Source organism: Peromyscus maniculatus, chromosome 8 (assembly GCF_049852395.1).
Source record: "Peromyscus maniculatus bairdii isolate BWxNUB_F1_BW_parent chromosome 8, HU_Pman_BW_mat_3.1, whole genome shotgun sequence".
Classification (NCBI taxonomy): domain Eukaryota; kingdom Metazoa; phylum Chordata; class Mammalia; order Rodentia; family Cricetidae; genus Peromyscus; species Peromyscus maniculatus.
In genome coordinates, this window is record NC_134859.1 from 64,308,175 (window position 1) to 64,329,370 (window position 21,196).

Sequence of the window (21,196 nt, forward strand, 5' to 3'; positions counted from 1 at the left end):
GCAGTCCTTACCTTCGTTTGGACAATGATTGGCAGAGGCAACAGGAAAATGGGCAGACATAGTGCAATCAAGTAGAAACGATAGGCCCATAGGCCCTGCCAGCAGGTGGCCATGGTGCCGACCAGCCAGTCGGGGCTGAGGCTGCCACAGCGGCTGCCTCCAGGAGTCGCGAAACTGAAGGCCCGGAGAGGCTGTGAACAGTAGGTGGCCCGGGGCAGCTTATATAAAGCCAGCTGAGTGTTAACCATTGACCCACCCTGGCAATCAGAGTGTTTTTGGAATCAGGAGGTGGGAGTAAGGAGGAGGGACACGGCAGGAGGCGTAACAACCAGGAAGACTTAGCGGGGCCTGGGAGGGAAAGACAAGAATGAAAAGCTTCAGGTTACGGGCGGGCGGAGAGCTGCCCAGACTTTACTCCTGCTGGGCACAGAGGCTGCTGGGGGCACTGGGCTTGAAGAGCCACCTCCCCCCCCCCAGCCAGGGCTGTACAGGACAGGAGCCCAGCGCTCCCTCCAGCCCAGCCCACCTCTAGCCTTTGGATACCCAAAGCCAAGTTCTCCAGCTGAGCAGTTGACACCTGACCCTTGGAGCTGGGCGTTGTCTCTACCCTGCCTACCCAGGCATCCCGTCCTCAGGGGTTCCAAAGCCTCAGATGGGTCCTGGGAGGCCTAGGGGCATCTGGCTAGCTAGCAAGCAAGCATGCCCCCTCCTTGTAGTTATCAAGGAGTCTGTCACAAGTTCTTCGTACCCTTTGCACGAGACTGGCCCACTGACTTACTCTAGCCAACCGCTTCCTCATTCTGCAGTAATCTTTCCTCGTGTATGCTGAGCATTGATGTGTGATAGGTAGACAATAAAGATTAGTTTCTTTCAGAATCTTCCTGGTCCCCACCCCCTAACTGCCACGGGAAAAGAGCAAATATTGCTTCATATTCTATTTACATATTCAGCCTTTTCACACATCAGCCGGATATCTACCCCACGAAGCCTTTGGCACCAGCCATGGGCACTGTTTGGTGCTGAGGATTCAGAGATCAACATGCTGCACATGAGGGCCTGATGTCCCCAGCATTTAGTTCCCACCACTAGGTGGTTGGTGTTCCATTTTATAAGTGGGAATACTGAGGCCTGAAGACACAGAGCCAGGCCGACTTCAAATATGTTCTGTAAGTGCCCCAAGGTGGCGGGGGGGAGGGTGCCAACCCAGTGTGGGAGCTTGGGAAAAGAGTGAGCACTGGAGACATCCCAACAAGGATGCCTGGGGGGAGGGGAGCCTGCGTGAGTCCAGGCTCTGGAGTGAAGTCACAGGGCAGGAGGAGGTAGGGCATAGGACACAGCAGGGAAGGGCAAAGTGGGACGTAGATGGTGGTGAGCAGGCAATGGGTGTGCTGGGGGGCAGTGCTGGGGTGCATACTGCAGTGTGCAGTATCTAGTTGGAAACATTGTCTCTCAGGTGCCCTTATCGCTTCTGGCCCCACGCTGCACACAGTAGGTGTTTGATAGTTTTTTTTCTGATAACATCACAGTATGGTGACCTGTGGGTGCCAGGTTAAGAAGGTAGGGTGCCAGAGAGACTGTTTTAGGTGGGGACACAGTCTGACAAAGACATGTGTGTCGAGCTGAGGACAGTAAAGCCACACGGTGCACCTCAGAGGATGGGATTGACAGCTGTCAGTCATCAGTCACGTTTTCAGGCTGTTAGGCCACCAACGCACTCCTGGACCCAGTGTGTGTGGAGGGGTCTGTGTAAGGGACACCCCCAATGCCTTGCAAGATGATTGCAGAGGTGTGAATGGGTCCGGGTTGCAGAGCCAGGACGGATGAGAAGTTACAACAACACAAACAACAGCAGCCAGCTCCCAGCCCTGGCTGCTCCCGCAGAGCCACCAAAGTGAGCAAGAGCAGGAAGACCGCAGACAAAGAGTTTCAGATGCGCAGGACAATACCCTGATTCTAGTTCTCCCAGAAGGAAGCCTCTCCCATGGCCCAGGGCTCTGGAGGAGCCACCACAGCCACCAGGCTGGGCTCTCTTCCACCAAGAACAACATTTACTACTTGTAAAATCTGTATCCTAATTCTCCTCCATACCAGCCTAAAGCGTAGGCTCAGAGCAGTGAGGTCATCTGTCTGGTGTCACCCAGCATGGGAATAAGGGAAGTCAGGTTCATTTTCCGGTATTGCCTATGCCCTTCGTTCAGTCATCTACGTTGTTCTGGACTACTTTGATGGAGCTGGGACAGAACTCAGTATTTCCCATAGTGGGCTACTGTTTAAACTGTTTCTCCCAATAATCCTCTTCCGTGCCATGGATTTTGGGGGCCTTGGTTGATCCTCTTCCTTTTTCTCCTCCTATCCCCCCTCCTCTTCTTTTGGTGTGTGTGTGGTTATGCATGCATGTGTGTGCATGTGTGCATAGACATGTGGATGTGTGTGAGTGCTCACACATATGTGACCAGAGATCAACCTAAGATGTCATTCCTTAGCAGCTGTCTGATCTTGTTTTTAAAGACAGGGTCTCTCGCTGGTCTGGAGCTGATGACGAGGCTAGTCTGACTGGCCAGTGAGCCCCCGAGATCCTCCTCTGTACTCCAGCACTGGGGTTACAGGTGTGTACTGTAAGTATTTTTTAGAGGGATGCTGGGGTGAACTCAAGTGCTCATGGCTGTGTGGCAGCCCCTTACCGACCGAGCCATCTCCCCAGCCCTGCTGCGGCCGTTCTTTTAAAAACAAATTTATTTCAGATTTATTTATTTCGGGCATATGAGCATTATGCGGCATATATGTCTGTTTACATTCAGGCCTGGTCTTCAGAAGAGAGCATCAGGTTCCCTGGAACTGGAGTTCTGGATGGTTATAAACTGAACCCTAGAACTCTGCAAGAGCAGCCAGTGCTCTTAAGTACTGAGCCATCTCTCCAGCCCCCTCCTCTGATGCTCTTTTTGAGGTTCAGTCCTGGAAAATGATTGAACTAGAAGCATCCAGGCCCCTCAACCCCATGATTAATTTATCTCAAAGTCAGCATCCCAAGGGTAGTGGGAAGCCTCCAGCTGTCGCACATATCACAACTCACTCCTTGCTTAGCAACCAAGCCAGGGCCCCACCCGCGAGGCCTTTTTCATTGTCGAAGGCCCGCCACCATGCCCTCCTGCAGTAAATGTTCTGTATGACTTCTGATGGGTCATGGGCAATAGAAGTAGGAGACCAGCCTTCTTCAGTCTTTGCTGGGGGCCTTGCCTGGGCCAGCCTTGTGTCCTATCTTAGGGGAAAGTCAGAGTCAGGAAACACCTGCCTCGTGCTTTACCCAGTGGCCTTCCTGGAGAAGGCCATCAGAGACAGCTGAAAGTCTAGGGGGGTAGGAGATGTGCACAGATTGTAAGAGATGGCCTGTCCTCAAGAGTAAATGGCTGATAAGCTGGAGGTAGATCTGGACTGGGGGGCTGGGGTGGGGCAAAGGTGGTTCTTGGCAAGTTCATACCTGGACAGGTATGGGGAGGCCATTCGAAGGTCCCAATGCAGCCCCGAGAATGGTAGGGAAGCTAGACACACCAACACTTGAAATGATTCGTAGGACATGGAACTGTGCAGCCCAGAGCAGAGAAGGCCAGATGAAGCCACCACATCTTGAGAGAAGAGGCTAAGGATGTTCTCAAGGGCCAAGACTGGACCACAGATCAGGGAAGCTGGGAGGGTGCTTGGGGCTGTTGTCAAGAAAACCTCCTCTATCACTTCCTCACTGATAGAAGCATCTTCCCACAGACCAGATTGCTCAGAGAGGGTAGGGAGAAGGGAGCGAGGCGTGGGTGTCCAGCTACAGCTCTGAGGATCCTTGACCATCCTCTCATCTTCTGTCGCCTCTCCCACTGGGTCCACACAGCTTAGTTTATAAATATTCATATCCATCTCTAACCCTACACCTGACATAGTGCTCCGAAGGTGATTAAATGGTCCTGTGGGGCCCATTGCTGGCTTTGCTCCTAGGCTTGGTCCTCATCATCCCTGCCTCTCACTCAATAAACCAGGTTCTGTTTTCAGATCCCTAGCCGGGCTCTGTATTCCCTAGTCTCCAGGAAGTCCCTGTGCTCTGTGTCGCCTAGGCCACTGTCTGTGTCTCCTCCTCCCAACTTTACTGGTTCAGTCTTGTTGATCTTTCAAGTCTCAGATGATGACTGAACTTGCTTTGTGAATCCTCAGCTCAGACAGGGTGAGGCAGGCCCCCTGCTCAGTGCCCTGGATCAACTCCACAAGGTATGTATCCCTCACATCACACTGCATCTTCTCTTATGTGCTGTGAGGGGCTTCTACCAGACCATGCTTCATCAAAAGCTGGTACCCAACAGATGGATGTTGACTGAATGCGTGGGTAGATGATAGCTGGATAAAATAGTATTCCCATGAAATAATCCCTAAGGTTCAAGCTGGATAACTAAGCCCTCTTTCTAGCACATACTGGAGCTTGGGTAGGGTATGTTGGGGTCATTGGTCACACAACAGAGAAAAGAAGTGAATGGCTTTTTACCTCTGTCAAAATCCCCATGGGGAGTGAGGAAGTAATTTCTGGAAGCAAGACCACAGTGAACTTGGGTTCATTTCTCAAAGGGACCCAAGGCTCATCTACATACAATCAGCCCCAGGACCACCTCCCTGAATTGCCAGGAAGCAAGCCCCAAGTTGTCTTTCCATGGGTTTGTGCAGAGGCCAGAGGTAGATGTCAGGTGTCTTCCTCAATTACTCTCCTCAGTAGTTTTGGAGACAGGGTCTCTCACTGAACCTGGAGACAGGGTCCCTCACTGAACCCGGAGACAGGGTCCCTCACTGGACCCGGAGACAGGGTCCCTCACTGGACCCGGAGAAAGGGTCCCTCACTGGACCCGGAGACTGGGTCCCTCACTGGACCCGGAGACAGGGTCCCTCACTGGACCCGGAGACAGGGTCCCTCACTGATTTGGGTAAACTAGGTGGTCCGCAAGCCCCAGGGCCCTCCTGTTTCTGCACCCCAGCACTTGGAGTACAAGTCGTGCGTCACCACATTTAGCTCTTCATGTGGGTGCTGGGGCTCTGAACCCCGTCCTCACGCTCGCACGGTAAGCATTTGACTGACTGAGCCTTCTTCAGCTCCTCCTCCTCATTGAAACCTTGATGCCCAGCTCTTTTTCTTTGGGGGCTGGGGTTTCTGGGGAATCCAACCCAGGGCCTTCATACACTCGGTAACACTCTACCTTCTGTTTTCATTTTTCTGTTTTGTTTTAATTTTAAGAGTGAGGTTCTCAGTAAGTCACTCAGGTTTGTCTGGTGCTCACTCTGTAGCCTAGGTAGGTCTGAACTTCTGATCCTCCTGAAGATCTGGGAGTTCCATACTACAAGGTCTGCTATGCCAGGCTGTTTTTGAAACTGTGATAAGATAAGTATAAAATAAACTCTTATCTTGGCCGGGTGGTGGTGGCACATGCCTTTAATCCCAGCACTTGGGAGGCAGAGGCAGGTGGATCTGAGTTTGAGCCCAGCCTGGTCTACAGAGTGAGTTCCAAGACAGGCAGGGCTGTTACACAGAGAAACTCTGTCTCAAAATAACAAAACAAAACAAAACAAAAAAACCCACTATCTTTTTTTCCATTAGTCCATACACTTTATTATTCTGAGTCAGTTCTCTCTCTACACAGCTTCTATTCTGCTCTCATGCCTGGCTCCTTTCTTGCCTGATTTCTCTCTACATTATCTGCTGTCCCCTCTAAGTTCCATCTTAATTCTCTCTTCTTAGCTCTGCCCCATCTAGGTTCCCATCCATCTAGTTCCTTCCCATCTTAGCTCCTCTCCCATCTCCTTCTTTCTCGTCTCGTTCTTCCTCATCTTGTTCTTCCCCACCTGGCTCTTCCTCATCCTCCATCTTGTTCCTCTAGTATTCTCTTTTAGCCCTTCAACCTAGTTCTTCCCATCTAGTCTGTTCCTCTCCAAAAATCTATTATCTTAAGCACTTTTCTGTGTACGGGGCAGAGGTGTTAGGTACACTCACGTTGTTGCACAACCGACTTCAGAACCTTTCCGTTTTGCAAACATGATACTCTACACTTATTAACCAGCCTCACTTCTTCCTCCCCCACTTCCTGGCAACTGCCAGTCTACTTTTGGTTTCTGTGAGTCTGACAGTTCTTGACACTCCCTAGGAATGCAATCATACAGTGGTTATCTTTAGCTGACCAGCTTATTGCCCTCAGCATGATGTCTCCAGGTTCATCCATGATGTAACAGGTCTCAGAACATCTTTTTCTCTGAAGGTCAAATAATGCCCCGTTGTAGATCTGCACCATAGCTACTCATCCATCTATCTGCCAATGAGTGTTTCTTTTCACCTCTGAGCTATTATAAGCATCCTGGCTATCATAATGAGTATTCAGACATCTGTAAGAGTCTGCATTCAATATTTCAGGCTGTGTTGATAGGATTTAAAGGCAAAATGTCCTCTACAGACATCATGTATTTGAACACTTGTTCTCCTGCTGGTGACACAGTTTTGAGAGATTGTAGGACCTTTTAGACATGGGGTTCAGCTGGCAGACAGATGTAAGGGTGTAGGGGTGAAGCCAAAGGGTTTATCATGCTAGAGATTGACCCCAAGGCCTTGTACATGCTAGACAAGCATTGCAAACAGCTACACCCCCGCCTTTTTATTTTTATTTTTTTGAGACAGAGTCTCACTAAGTTGCCCAGACTGGATTTGAATTCACTCTGTACCTCAGGCAGGTCCCCTTTCTGTTTGTACTGTCTGTTCCTGATTGATCACCAAGATAAGACTAAGGTGTCTTGTGTTCCTGTTGATATGGAGTCACCTGCGTCCACACCTTCACCGTCATGGTGGACTGTATCCCCTCAAACTGTGAGCCAGATAAATCCTTCATCTCTTTATCTGTCTCTTGCCAGGTGATTGGTAACAATACTGAGAAAAATAACTGATACAGAAAATCAGTACCAAGAAGTGGAGTTATTGCTGTGAGAAACCAGACCCTGTGACGTCTCAACCTTGAGAGGAATGTGGGAGAACCTGGAGATGTCTGGGATTCTGTAAGGAGAACTTAAATGAGCAGTTCTGGTAGGAATTTAGAGGACCAGAACACTGATAGTATGCAGACAGTGAAGAATCAGCTCTCAAGAACTCTGTCTAGATTCTGACAAGGACCCAGATTAGCGTCCACTCATGTTAAATTCTGGCAAAGAATCTATCTACATTCTGCTCGTATCCTAAAAATCTGTGTGAGGTAATGGACTCTTTTCTTTAGCAGAAGAAATTTCATGACAGTATAGCATTCAGGCTGTGGGATGGTTATCACTCACTGTGTTGAGAGAGAGAGAGAGAGAGAGAGAGAGAGAGAGAGAGAGAGAGAGAGAGAGAGAGAGAAAGGAGAGAAAGAGATAAAAAAAAAAAAATGAAACAGCCGGGCAGTGGTAGCGCATGCCTTTAATCTCAGCACTCAGGAGGCAGAGGCAGACGGATCTCTGTGAGTTCGAGGCCAGCCTGGGCTACAGAGTGAGTTCCAGGAAAAGGCACAAAGCTACACAGAGAAACCCTGTCTCGAAAAACAAAAACAAAAACAAAAAAAAGGAAAGAAAGAAACAAGAAAAGAAACAGAAAGAGGCCAAATATAGTAGAGCATGCCTTTAATCCCAGCACTTGGGAGGCAGAGACAGGTGGATTTCTGTAAGTTTGATGCCAGCCTGGTCTACAGAGTGAGCTCCAAGCCAGTAAAGGGCTACATAGTAAGACCCTGTCTCCAAAAAGAAACAGAAAGGTGTGAAAAGGGTGCAATTTGGTAAGGAAAGGAGCAGGAACCTGATTAACTAGATTAATGTCGTAGACAGGTGTTGGGATCCAGCAAGCCTTACAAGAAAATCGGAATGCACAAAGTGAAAAATAATGAAACTTGAATCTGCACAAAAAAAACTTCCAGGGTTGGACTTCAGTGTTTATTTCTCTTACACACTTCAACACCATGAAACTTGAGAAAAGGTTCCATGTGACAATTATCAGAACAAAGCTTTAGACATTGCTACATAGAAACTCCCTAGCAAAGTAGCAAAGCACCTTTACAATAAGAAAGAGTTCTGTTGGTAATAAACAGTGCTCAGGCCGAGGGCCTAGGGAGGAAGGTTTGTAATAAGAGTCTATTGATGGAGGATACAAAGTACATGGGACCACTTTCATTAAGGATGGGTTCTGTTCACTGAAAGACTAAGCTCAGGCTATTGGGGGATTCAGGAAGGCTGGCTCCATAGAATAACAAAAAGATCACCAGGTTGCCAGATAACATCCACTCCAGCCTTCAGGATGACCAGGCATCAGCCATTACCTTCCGTTGAAGAGAATAGGCCCGAGAGTTTAACAAGCCTGGTTCCTCCTAAGCTTTCTTTAAGCTGTGCCTTCTACAGACAGAGAATGTGTGCAGGGACTGAAATGTTAAAGAGATTAGTGCCCTTAAAGAGAAACCTTCCAGTCGGTCCTGAGATAACGGGAATGTGTCTTAAGGGCAAGACTCCAGTTGAAAGCTCCTGGATATAACTCATCTGAAAACCTTTCATTTAAAGGTATATCATTTGTCTTTTGATTTTGCAGGGACCTGGAGTTAAGAGATTGTCTTGAGTCTTCGAGGAGACTTTCAACTTTAGACTTTGGAATGGTGTTAGAACTATGAGACTGTGGGGACTTTTGAAATTGGGCTGGATGCACTTTGCATAATGGGATGGCCACGAGCCTCTTGGGGCCAGGAGCAGGATGCTAGAGTTGGAATATGAGATCCCCCTGCAGGCTCATGCACTTGAATGTTTCGTCTCTAGCCGAGAGGACTGTTTGGGGAGATTGTGTAGCTGTGTGTGTATGACTAGAGGGTTAGAACTGTCGGACAGTCCTGGGCTGTCTGTTCCCCTGAGGGGTGGCAGCCTCACACTGCTGCCAGCCACCCCAGCTCCATGCCTTTCTCGCCTAACGGACTGAACCTTCTTCCCTTAAGAATGTCACTGGTCAGACATTTGGTCACAGCAAGGAGAAACTAACACATATGCACAGCGTTACTGCTGGATATTGCAGGAATTGTATTTAATGTTTTGTTGTTTTGTTTTGAGAGCCTTCCTATGTAGCCCTGGCTGTCCTAGAACTCACTGTGTAGTTCAGGCTGACTTCAAACTCACAGCAATCCTCCTGCCTCAGTCTCCTAAAGGCTGAAATTACAGTGTGTATCACCACACCCAGCTCCCATTTTTTCATTTGTTTATTTTTGTTTTGAGAGAAGGTCTCCTTATGTAGCCTTGGTTGGCCTTGAATTCATTTATGTAAATCAGGCTGGGCTTGAACTCATAGATCTGCTTGCCTCTGCCCACTAAGTGCTGTGAATAAAGGCATGTGTCAGCACACCCAGACATTTATTTATCTGACACAGGATCTCACTGTGTATCCATGGCTGGCCTAGAGTTCATTCTGAAGACCAGGCTGGCCTCAAACTCACAGAGATCCTCCTGCCTCTGCCTCCCTATTGCTGAGATTAAAGGTGTGTGTTATTTGTTTACTTTTGGGAGACGTAGAGTGCTGTTTTTCACAGTGGCTGTGACACTTTACAATTCTTTAGCAGCATGCAGGGTTCCAAACCGCCACATTCTCACATATGCAGCATCCTTGTTATTTGATTTTAAAAACATTTTTATTTATGTGTATGTGAGGTACCCATGGAGGTCAGAAGAGGGTTTCGCATCCCCTGGAGCTTACAGGCAGTTCTGAACCACCTGACTTGGGTCCTCTGGAAAAGCAGCCAGTGCTTTTACCCTGTCCAGCCCCCCAATTTGACTTTTTTTTTTTTAAGGAGCCATCCTAATGTGTATGGGGAAATATTTCATTGTGGTTTTCTTTCAATTTCTCTAATGAATAGTGATGTTGAACAATCTTCCAAATATCCGCTGGAAACATTTGTGTATCTTCCTTGAAGAAATGTTATTAAATACATAGAGATTTCTGTTGTTAATGTTAAACTGTAGGGGCTCTTCATATAGTTTAGGTATTAATCTCTTCTCAGATATACAAACAAAGATTTACCCTTGGTAAGTTTTGAATCCCCGGTTGCTGGGTATCCACTGCCACCGCCGCCGCCGATATAATAAGTCAAATCAAACCAAATTAATAAATCCAGGTTTAATGAACAGAGCAAAGCAATCCAGGGTGACCCTTGGAAAGGCAGAGGAAGAGTCACATGGCAAATATGGCTACCAGGCCTTAAGCAGCCTGTAGGTGTGGTCTTGGGCAGCTCCAGGGAGGGGCTGGCTTTTGGTAGACTTTGAGGGGGCAGGTTTGGGGAGAGAGAGATGGGGACAGGAGTTGAGGTGGAGCTTCCACTAGAACATTCCAGTCTCTTTGGGTATATGGGTGCCAGGGGCTGAGAACAGAACAGCTCTCTTTCTTCCTTGTTTTTTTCTTTCCTAAGACAGGTTTCTCTGTGTAGCTTTGGAGCCTGTCCTGGAACTAGCTCTGTAGACCAGGCTGGCCTCAAACTCACAGAGATCTGCCTGCCTCTGCCTCCCCAGTGCTGGGATTAAGGGTGTGCGCTGCCGCCGCCCAGCTCTCTCTTCCTTTCTTTAACAGGCTCTTACTCCCAGTCCTCCTGCCCCGGCCTCGGAGAGCATCAACACACCCAGCATTCGCTCCCCTTCTGCAGGATGTCTCACTCTGTTCACTGTTTCCTTAGAGACACCTGCCCGGCTCTTTGGAGACCTGTTTTCCCATTGAAACTTGCCTTTGATACTTATTTTAACCTAATTCCCCCTAGCTTACCACAGTGAAAAGGCCAGGGAGCCGGAAGGACCTACAAGATTAATGTTGTCTTTCAGTCTTTGGGTCTGTGAGCCCGATTCCAGGGGATGCTCACTAGGCATGCGCACAGTTACTCTCTCATCTAGCGCTCATTCGCCGAGGGACTAGCAGAGCTTCAGGATCCAGCAGGCTCGTCCGTGTAAGCGCGTGTGACTCTGGTCTCGTCAGCCTTCCCGGGTTTCAATTCTGTCTCTGAGAAAGCTGACAGTGTCAGAGGCAAGGGCAGAGGACTGGGGGTGCAGCCCAAAAGAGAGCGCTCGTCTGCCACACCCAGGGTATCTCCAGCACTGCAAAAAAGAAGAAAAAAACAAAAATCAAAAAAGCCTGAGAGAGGCCCTCTGGGCCATCGGAAGAAACAGTCATGCCGTGGAAAGGGTCTGCCAGCCTGTTTGTTTCTCAGGCCGGCACTGGGTGGATGCAAGCTTCGCCGGGGCCTTCTGACTGTCACGGTCAAGACACATATGCTAGGCTGGCATGTTGGTGCCCATCTGTGATCCCAGGGCTCAGAGAGCTGAGGCAGAAGGGTTGTGAGTTTGAGGCTAGCTTGAGCTAAGCACTGAGACCCTACCTCGAAGGGAAATCCAAAACAAAAAGCCTTGATGTCTCCTGGAAATCCAATTATTTCTCTATGAGATCATCAGCTGTTGGCAAGGTAAGCAGAATCCTATCTGCTTTTGCCCTTTGTGGCGATGGTGAAGAAGCCTCCCTCCAGTTAGAAGTTCTGACCTTGGCCGGGCGGTGGTGGTGCACGCCTTTAATCCCAGCACTCGGGAGGCAGGGGCAGGTGGATCTCTGGGAGTTCGAGGCCAGCCTGGTCTACAGAGTGAGATCCAGAACAGGCACCAAAAACTACACAGAGAAACCCTGTCTCCAGAAAAAAAAAAAAAAAAAAAGTTCTGACCTTGAAGTTTTATGAAGAGTGGAGGGACTTTCCCCTAATGACAGCAGGCCTTGATCAGATTGCCCTGGGTGGAGGCAGAGATAAGACCAGCACTGCACTCGGTGAGGACAGGTCCTGGAGAGCTGCCGAGAGGAGTGGCCTTCCCCCCACTGCCATGTCCTGAGAGGAGCCTCTGGTCTTCAGTCTTTGCAGCCCAGGAGCAGACTCCAAGTACTCAGGCTGGGATGGGGAGTCCGGGGCTGAAGTCCTCACTTCTGACCTTGGCTCCGTGGCGTCTCAGAAGCCTCATTGGTAATATGAATATGAGAAAAATGCTAGGGCAGGTGTGCTGCCTGTGTGAGAAGATGCGAGAGGAGCATCCCGCATCCGAGGCTCCCAGGCAACGGCGGCCCCTTCTTCCTCCCTCCATCGCCTTTATTCCCAAGCTTCCGTTTACCTAGGTGTGCCCCCTCCAGCCTCCCTCAGGCTCCCATGCTCATTACCACTGGCTTGAACAGGGCCTGGGCTTCTAGAAAATACCACCCACCTGCTTTCCGCCATGAAAACCTCCCTTCCCCCCAGAGCGCACCCTTGGCTCCCAGCCTTGTCTGACGTTCTGGCTCATCTTGACCGAAGTGTTTAGGACATACAGGCTGCTCTGATCTCTGGCACACACTGTCCTCTGGGTGGTTACATCTGTCCCTGGCATGTCCCCAATGGGACTGTGAGAGCCTGGGGAAGAGAGCAGGGCTCTGATTCACCTCTCTGGTAGAGGTTCAGTGTGTGCCGTAGCTCAGTGCCCTTGGAAGCCGAGTCTGGAGAATGTGGGTGCCAACTGACAGACGCACTGTGCATGGCCAGCAGATAAACACACTGGACCTCCTCATCCACTGTCCTATACGCAACACCCCCCCCCCACATGCATAGTGACCTGCTTCCTTCAACAATAGTCAAAACAGGGCAAGAGACGCAAGTCGGTGCTAGAGGGCCTGCCTATGAGGCATGGAGCACCGTGCTCAATCCCCGGCACCATAAGAAATTAAAACAGTATGGTTAAAGAAAAAGGATGCCCAAACTGGGTATGGTGGCTGACATTGGTAATTCCAGCTCTTGAGAGACTGAGGCAAGGAGATTGTTGTGAGTTCAAGGACAGCCTAGTCTACACAGACATATAAAAATAAAGAAAAGAACGAGTAAAGGTCCAAGTGTAGCATCTTATTTATTTTGCAAAGCATATAGGTGTCTAGGGTAGAGGGCCTTCTTTCATCCGTGGGTCTGTCTCCAGCCTCAACACGCTTAACACCCTACACTCTCTGAATATGCTCTGAGAATTCTAGAATCCTGCTGGTGGGTGGCGCCAGAGAGCATTTCCTGCCAGGGCTGAGATGATGAAGTCTCAAGGCTGTGCGTTCTGGCCTTGCAGCCCTCTCTCTTCTCTATTTTACGACTCATGTAGACCGCGTCCCTGGTCGAGCTTCCTCCTCCCGGCTTCCTCGCCGCCCCGTGTTATATTGACCTCTCGCCGCCACACCACTACAGTTTTATTGTCATCACGGAACAGAGAGGCCAACATGAGTGGTCCCGGGCCTCCTGCTTAGCCAGTGGCCTAATGGAGACTTGATCACCATTCTCCGCCATGCATGCCTACAGCCTCTCCTGGGCGATGCCGAAGCCAGAAGGTAGCTGGGAGAGTCAGTTCCCACTCCTGGCCTGGAGTCCCATTGGAGATGGTAGGAGGCACCAACGCAGGCAAAAAGCCAGAACAGTGGCCTTCTGGCAGAATATGGCCTTGCTTTACACAGCATGTAAATAAGACCTCATTCTCCTAGGAATGCAGTAGGACAGCTCCCTGCCCAGAGCAGTTGGGACCCAGCCGGGACACACCAGGGAGGCTTCGGCGCCCAGCGGGTTCCACACCCCAGCCTGGCACCGGATCACGCCCTCTGCTGGACTCCTCAGGCAACGCAATCCATCTACCGGCTTTAAGAGCATGTTTACCTTCTCAGCACCTTGGCTGCGGGATAACGATAGTGACGTATATTAAGATTTTCCCCCACCTGAAACATCATTTTATGAATACCAAGGCGCTATTGAAATGCCTTTAAAGGGGATGGAGAGATGGCTCAGTGATTAACAGCACTTTTTGCTCTGCCAGAGGACCCAAGTTTGGTTCCCAGCACCCACATCTGCTGATTCCCAATCGCCCATAACTCCAGCACTGGGGGGATCAATTGCCTCTGATCTCCACGGTACTTGCACATGCATACACATCCACCCTAACCCCCACGAATAGACACACATGCATGCATATAATTTAAAATAACAAAAACAAACCGCACAATCCTTCATAAGAACAATTATTGCAATTTTTTTAAGACAGGCTCTCACTATGGCTGGCTCACCCTGGCTGGCTGGGAACTCACTGTGTAGACCAGGCTGGCATCAGACTCAGGAGATCTGCCTGTCTCTGCCTCCCTGGTGCTGGGATTAAAGGCTGTACCACCATGCCTTGCTAAGATTTCTTTTTATTTCTTCCTTTCCCTTCTTCCTTTTCTTTCCCCTTATCTTTGCTATTTCCCCCTCTTTCTTATTTCCTTTCCTTTCTTTTTTGTGAAGTGCTAGGAATCTGTGTTAGGCAAGTACTCTACTATTGAGCTACTCCAGCATCCCTGGAAGTGAATCTCAGCATGTGTTTTAGAGGAGACATTCAAACCCTGGCACTTGGTACCGGCGTCACTCACACAGACCCATTCTCTGGTCCTCTCAGTGTTGACTAGCTGGAACACATTGCCATTTCTTTGATGGCCTTAGTTATATGCTTACATTTGGTGTGTCTGTATGTATGTTTAGACACATTCACACGTATGTGGGATTTATGGTCTGGGGCCCTGTGCCACTTCACAATGGAGATATGTTCTGAGAAATGCCTTGTTACGCAATTCCACCACTGTGCAAACATAGTGCGTGCTTGCACAAACTGGGATGGCTATAATGTCACCGGGTGATAGAATTTTATAGGGCTGCTAGCTATAGATAACAGTGCCTGCTTGTAATCCCAGTGCTCAGGAGGTTAAGGCAGGCAGATTAGGAGTTTAAGCCCAGTCTGAGCTACAGGGTGAGAATTCTCAAATAAAACAAAAACCTTATAGGACTACCATGGTATACATGGTCCATCATTGACCAAGGCATCATTATGCACATACAGGGAATGGGTGCATGGCACATTGGTGCCCCCCCATGTGTGTGTGTGTGTGTGTGTGTGTGTGTGTGTGTGTGTGTGTGTGTGATGTGAATAGGAAGGATGTTTTTAATATGTTTGCATATGAGGATCTTTTTTTTTTTTTAAAGATAGAATCTCATGTGGCCCAGGATGGCCTTGAACTCACTGTGTAATGAATTTATTTATGAACACTGGTGTTTATACTGTGTAGATTCACGTGTATGCTAGATAACACTTGCAGTTACTCATATATATTCTAGTGGCTTGACAAGTACTCTATGGGGACTCATTGTACTAAGGGGGAGAGAGAGAGAGAGAGAGAGAGAGAGAGAGAGAGAGAGAGAGAGAGAGAGAGAGATTGATTCTGACAGCTTCCAGTGGCTGACAGGGCTGCCAGCTGCTTCAGTTTCCCTAGTTTTAGCATCAAAAGTCCTACACGCTGGGTCAGTCTTCAGTTCCAGGCAAACCTGGGTGGCTGGTCATTGTATATCTACACTGTTATGTTCTCTTATTGACCATGACAGAATATCAGCCTTAGACGGGGTGACTCTGTGTCCACAACATGTCAAGGACACCGTGTATCTAGAACTCCCCAAGTGTCCTCCCTCTCAGCCAGCACAAATGACTAATGCGCTATGACCAGCGACAACTGCAACCCAGCTTTGATCCTCCTCCCTAGATAAGGATAATTAAGGTGATCAATCATCAGATTGTCCTTGCTTCTTTATGATGCTCAGCCCAGAAGGAACTTGATTCCAGGAATATTTTTCGAAGTCACCCAGCACAATCCCATGCCCTGGAGTGACTCCATCCTAACTGGATTTTGCCAAGGTGTTCCACAGTTTATCATGCCCCAAAAGATGCAAAGGGCAAAAATGAAACAAATTCCCATATTTTGACAATCAGACCCTAACCTACCTGACCCTATCGACTTGTGGTACGTTATAACACCTTCAGAGCCTAAGTCCTGTGGACCCCTTGCCCCACTTACCTGGAAGAACAGCCCAAGAAAGGCAACTGGTGTTGTAAATTTTACTACTTAATAAGGTAGTGAGATGCTCCCCTATCCACCCAAATATGATTCCACAGACAAGACCAAAGAACTTGCATTAACTGTGATAAAAATAACTCCCACTAGCCTGCCCTCTGTGTCTGTCTTATAAATTTTTTTTTTTGAGACAGGGTTTCTCTGTGTAGTTTTGGTGCCTGTCCTGGATCTCACTCTATAGACCAGGCTGGCCTCGAACTCACGAGATCCACCTGGCTCTGCCTCCCGAGTGCTGGGATTAAAGGAGTGCACCACCACCACCCGGCTCCATGACTCCTTATGTAGAAGGCCTCACTCAACCATTGACTTCTCTGCTAGCAGCCACCCCTTCACCTAGAACTCTGATCCCATCTGGCTTAGTTACTTTTCTATTGCTGTGGTAAGATTTATAAAAGAAAGAGTTCATTTGGGACTTATGACTCAGAGGTTAGAGTCCATGACTGTCACCACAGGGAGCGTGGTGGCAGGCAGGCAGCGCAGTGTCGGAAAGGCACTCATCTACAAGCCGGGGGCAGAGACAGAAGACTGGAAATGGCACCAGTGTTGTGAAGCCCCAAAGCTCATCCCCCCATGACACACCTCCTCCAACAAAACCACACCCCCCAATCCTTCCCAAACAGTGCCACCAGTTGGGGACCAAGTAGTCAAACATATGTGCCTCTGGGGCCATTCTCATTCAAACCACCACACCATCTCCCCCATCTTCAACGTCTTCTTCTCCCTGTCTCACTTCCTCTCTCTAACCCACTCCTCCTTACCCAGATACACTCAGGTAATTTTATAAAACATTTTTTTTGTGTGTGTGTATCAGTGTCTGCCTGTGTGTGTATCTGCGCACCATATGTGTGCAGTGCCCTTGGAGGCCAGAAGAGGGCATGAGGCCCTTTGGAACTGGAATTACTGGAGGTTGTGAGCCATCACGTTGGTGCTGGAATTGAACTTGGGTCCTCTGGAAGAACAACCAGTGCTCTTAACCACTGAGCCGTCTCTCCAGCCCCTGTGCTCAGGTGCTCAGGGAACATAGAGAACAAGTGAAGCTGTCCCTCTCCCTCAGAAGACATTCTTCACCTTTGCAATGTGACTAAAGGAGACCCAGGCACCATCTAGGTACTTGTCTCCTCCCCAAGTCTGACCTGTCCCCAATATAATCTAAACTAGGGTTGATCCCTTCACCTTCATTAAGGAATCCAAGGGGTTCACTGTGACTTTGATTAAACTTGGGGAGAAATTTGCATCCTCCTAATAATTTGTCACATGGGAGGGGAAGTCCCACAATCTGGCCTTTAGTGCAAGCCTGGGCTGATGTGGTTCACACTTGTAGCCCAGGCTAGAGTCATTGTTGCATCCCATAGGGAGTCCATCTTGTAGCCCAGGCTACATTCATTGTATCCGATAGGGATTCCATCTTGTAGCCCAGTCTAGATTCATTGCTGTATCTGACAGGGAGTCCATCTGGTCATAGAAAGCCACTAACATAGAAGAATATTGGAGAAGGGCCCTTTGAGACTACGTGTTTAACTATCAGAAGAAGTGGAAAAGTTTATATCAAACCCATCTGACAGTAATGAATCCTGGGAGTCATTACAGGGAGCTTCTAAGAACCCTGCTCTCTGCCATCCTAGGCTAGCTGAAACTGTGGCTAAGTGTGCTAGTCTGCACCCCAAGAACCAGGAATATTTAGCCATCCTGGCTTTACATTTTATATGCCAAGCCTCTCTGGATATTGGGCAGTGGCTTCCGAAACTGGGTTGTAGTCGGAAGTTTTCTCTGGTCCTGCCTGGCCCTGAGGCAGGACAAATCTCTCCCACCCGCATCCTGCAGCCAAGGTCTCAAATAAACACAACAGAGGCTTATATTATTCAATTATATCATATTCAAACTATATGGCCTAATGACTCAGGCTTCTCACTAGCTAGCTCTTACATCTTAAATTAACCAATTTCTATAAATCTATGCTTTGCCACGTGGCTTGTGGCTTACCAGTACTTTTACATCTTGCTTCTCCTGGCAGTGGCTAGCAGTGTCTCTTCTCTCTCCTGAGCCTCTCCTTTTCCTGTCTCTATCCTGGATTTCCTGCCTGCCTCTAAGCTGCCTTGCCATAGGCCAAAGCAGTCCATTTATTAACGAACGGGAACAACACATATTCACAGCACACAGAAAGACATCCCCCAGCACTAGGCTATGGAGCCTGGGGTCCTTTTCCCATTTTGTCAGACATGGTCTTCAAAGTCTTTAATAACCGAGAAGAACCTTGAAAGCTAGAAGGGTTAAACTAGAGACAGATGACAGGTCCAGTGTATGGCTACAGTAACCTCATGTTGCTTGACCCTCTCCGGCAATCCTAGAGTTCGGTCTAGCAGTCTCCCAGTTCATTCTGAGGGAAAGTAAGCCACCTTTGGCTGAAGGACTATTTCCTTTTATTGTTGCTATCACTTGTAATTTCTCAACTGAGAAGGTCTCAAACCACCAGGCTGTAAGCCTTCCCGAGAGTCACATCCAGTATGCTAAGGGGAGTCCCCTGGAAGCCAGAATGTCCCCCTCTTTCCCGTGAGGGAAAGTCAACCTCCATCCAGGGTCTTTGCACTCCAGTCAATCCTGAAAAAGGACAGTTGCCCTGGACTTTGTTCCTAGACCATTAGGAGGTCAATGAGGAAGGAGATCCTCCAAAGTCTGGCAGAGCCCTGAGGCTGTAGAGGGTCCCATACTCTCCATCTCTATGGATGAACCTTGAGTAACCTAGACGTGGTAAGGACCAAAGTTACATTCCTTATTGATGTCTCTCCTGAGGCCTGCTCACTGGTATTGGTGGCAAACCCCAACCAGCCTGCCTTATACCCCTTTTAACCTGTATGGTTGACAAAAACATCTTTATCCTCGTTCCTTTCTGGTCCCACTTAGATGCCCCATTCCCCTCCTGCATAGGAACATCATGTATAAACTTCAGGCTCATTTAAAACTTTCTGAGACTCCGAAGGTTCTTCTGTCACTCCCAACACCAAGTACCCTGTCCTGTAGTGGCCTGGAGCTGTCTGGGGCCTCTTAGTCCCTCCCCATAGTGTCTACATCATCCATGTTACTCCTATGTCTGGGGCATCTCCAATCCTGGATGTTCATTTACAACCTCCTGCCACAACTGCCCTTACGGACCCTTCCAGCTTTCCTTGAAGACCCTGATATCAAAGCCTGAAATGTGGAAAGGCCGTGGCTGCTCTCTTAATCATGGAGATCTCTAAATTAACCCTGGGATATAGGATGACGGCATACCCATCCCATTAGGTCTTTGAAGCACTCAACTTGAGGGCCTTTCACTAGGTCTCAGATAGCAGAATCAAGGCGTACCAGACGGTTCTCTTACAGACCCTAACCCAGTGGTTCTCAACCTTCCTAAGGCTGCGACCCTTTAATACAGTTCCTCATGTTGTGGTGACTCCCCCAACCATAAAATTATTTTTGTTGCTATTTTATGACTGTAATTTTGTTGCTGTTATGAATCTTAATATAAATACCTGTGTTTTCTGGTGGACTTAGGCAACCCCATATGAAAGGATTGGCTAATCATCAGGGGTCATGACCCACAGATTGAGAACCACTGCTGTAGCACTTACTAGAAACCTTGACCCATCTTCATATCTGATACTTCGCTTTCACCGATCCCTCGGCCCCCCTAACCTACAGCATTACTATAAGGAGCCATTGCTATAAGTTCACAATCCCAAAGGTGCTAGATTAGATGCCTTCCCAAGCTGAGGCTTCCTGGGTCACCAATAGCAGTAGTTTTATGGGGGCAGATAATAAATTTTGGGGGTATGCAATAGTTAGTTTCAGAGGGCATAGACTGTGGGTCCCTTTTCTGATGTTCTCGTGTCAATCTGAAAAGTAGAATTAATTGCCCTTACTGTGGCTCTCCAGCTAGGGACATGAATGAGACTCAACACAGATTCAGCTTATGCTCTCCATGGGACCTGAGAAAAGAGGAGGGTCCCTTCTCTGTCCGCAATACACTAATCAATCAGGTCTCTGCAGTTTGGACCTTACCTGAAGGTGTATATATATATATATAAAACACCTGGGTGGCCACTGTACACTGCAAGGCTCACCAGAAAGACCACTCTGATGTCTCTCCAGGACCCCTAGAGATTTGACAGGATAAACAGCCACACAGCTTTTCTTCCTGGCTGCTTCAGCTCCCAATCATATTATCCCATGTCCACAATATTCCCCCTAGTAAACACAAAAGTCCTTTTAGGTCAGGGCATCATAACCACCCAGAGGGACAATTATGAAGCCCAGAGAACAAATTCTTTGGATCCTCCCAATGGAGGATTCTTTTTTCATCAGGCCATACACTTAAGGGACCAAAGCCCTCCAGATTATAACTGAGCTTCTCTTTAAAAAAAAAAATCTGGGCCGGGCGGTGGTGGCGCACGCCTTTAATCCCAGCACTCGGGAGGCAGAGCCAGGCGGATCTCTGTGAGTTCGAGGCCAGCCTGGGCTACCAAGTGAGCTCCAGGAAAGGCGCAAAACTATGCAGAGAAACCCTGTCTCGAAAAACCAAAATAAATAAATAAATAAATAAATAAAAAATAAAAAAATCTATTTTTATGTGCATGTGTGAATACTTGCATGAGTTTTTTTTAATGCGACTATCATTTTTTACTATTATTCCGGGCCTTTGGTAATCCTTTTGCCCTTTGATTCAGTGTTTTCCTTTGTCACATGTTTTGCTTCAATAGCATCTTGAATTGATGTGTATCAATTCAGTAATGGGCATTATCCCTTTCGGAATTCATACAGATGGACTTAGTTATCATTTTCGAAGATGCCTCCCAGGTCTTCTTGAATTTCCATCTTGTGTGAAATTAATGCTTACCATGGTCTTCCAGCTAATCGGACGGACACCACACCGTCACTTCCCACCCTGCCTATATCCAAGTTGTAACTAGCAGTCAAGCCTCCCCCTACCCCCCGTACCTTTTAGGGATCTTTCTGCCTGGGAGAGCTGTCCGGTTGATGTACCCCTTCTATTTCAGTTTGCTTTCCAGTGCTACGATAAACACATAGCCAACAGCAACTTGAGGAGGAAATGGTTGATTTCAGCTCACAGGTTAGAGTCCCTCATGCAGGAAAGCCAAGGCAGGGACTCAAGGCAGAAGCTTGAAGCGGAAACCAAGGAGGGATGCTTTTCTAGTGTCTACCTCTTGGGAGCTAGCC

At 48.4% G+C, this 21,196-nt stretch overlaps 1 protein-coding gene and 2 long non-coding RNA genes across 9 annotated transcripts in view; 1 reads left to right on the forward strand and 2 right to left on the reverse strand.

Moving 5' to 3' along the window:
- Nucleotides 1-260, reverse strand: part of Slc13a2 (solute carrier family 13 member 2) — a 26,642-nt gene extending 26,382 nt beyond the window's left edge. Inside the window, exon 1 of the mRNA XM_006977476.4 lies at nucleotides 12-260. Coding sequence (XP_006977538.2) covers nucleotides 12-248 — 237 coding nt within the window. The 5' untranslated portion in view covers nucleotides 249-260. The remainder of the gene's footprint in view (nucleotides 1-11) is intronic.
- LOC121831373 (uncharacterized) overlaps nucleotides 1-10,075 on the forward strand; it is a 12,321-nt gene extending 2,246 nt beyond the window's left edge. For 4 of the 6 annotated variants that reach the window (XR_013041764.1, XR_013041769.1, XR_013041763.1 and 1 more), the window contains exons 2-3: nucleotides 2,509-7,053; nucleotides 8,600-10,075. This is a non-coding gene — a long non-coding RNA (uncharacterized LOC121831373). Of the gene's footprint in view, nucleotides 1-399; nucleotides 1,167-2,508; nucleotides 7,054-8,599 lie in introns of those variants that run through there. The other 2 variants (XR_013041766.1, XR_013041767.1) reach the window with 2 other exon arrangements.
- Nucleotides 10,076-10,147: 72 nt separating this feature from the next.
- On the reverse strand, nucleotides 10,148-12,825 carry LOC143266924 (uncharacterized). Of its 2 annotated transcripts, none has more exons than XR_013041770.1 (2): nucleotides 11,739-12,825; nucleotides 10,148-11,029 (listed from the first exon to the last, which is right to left on the reverse strand). It is a non-coding gene; the product is annotated as an uncharacterized LOC143266924 (long non-coding RNA). The 2 variants fall into 2 exon arrangements; XR_013041771.1 differs by having other exon boundaries at nucleotides 10,148-11,124.
- Between the last annotated feature and the right edge of the window lie 8,371 nt (nucleotides 12,826-21,196).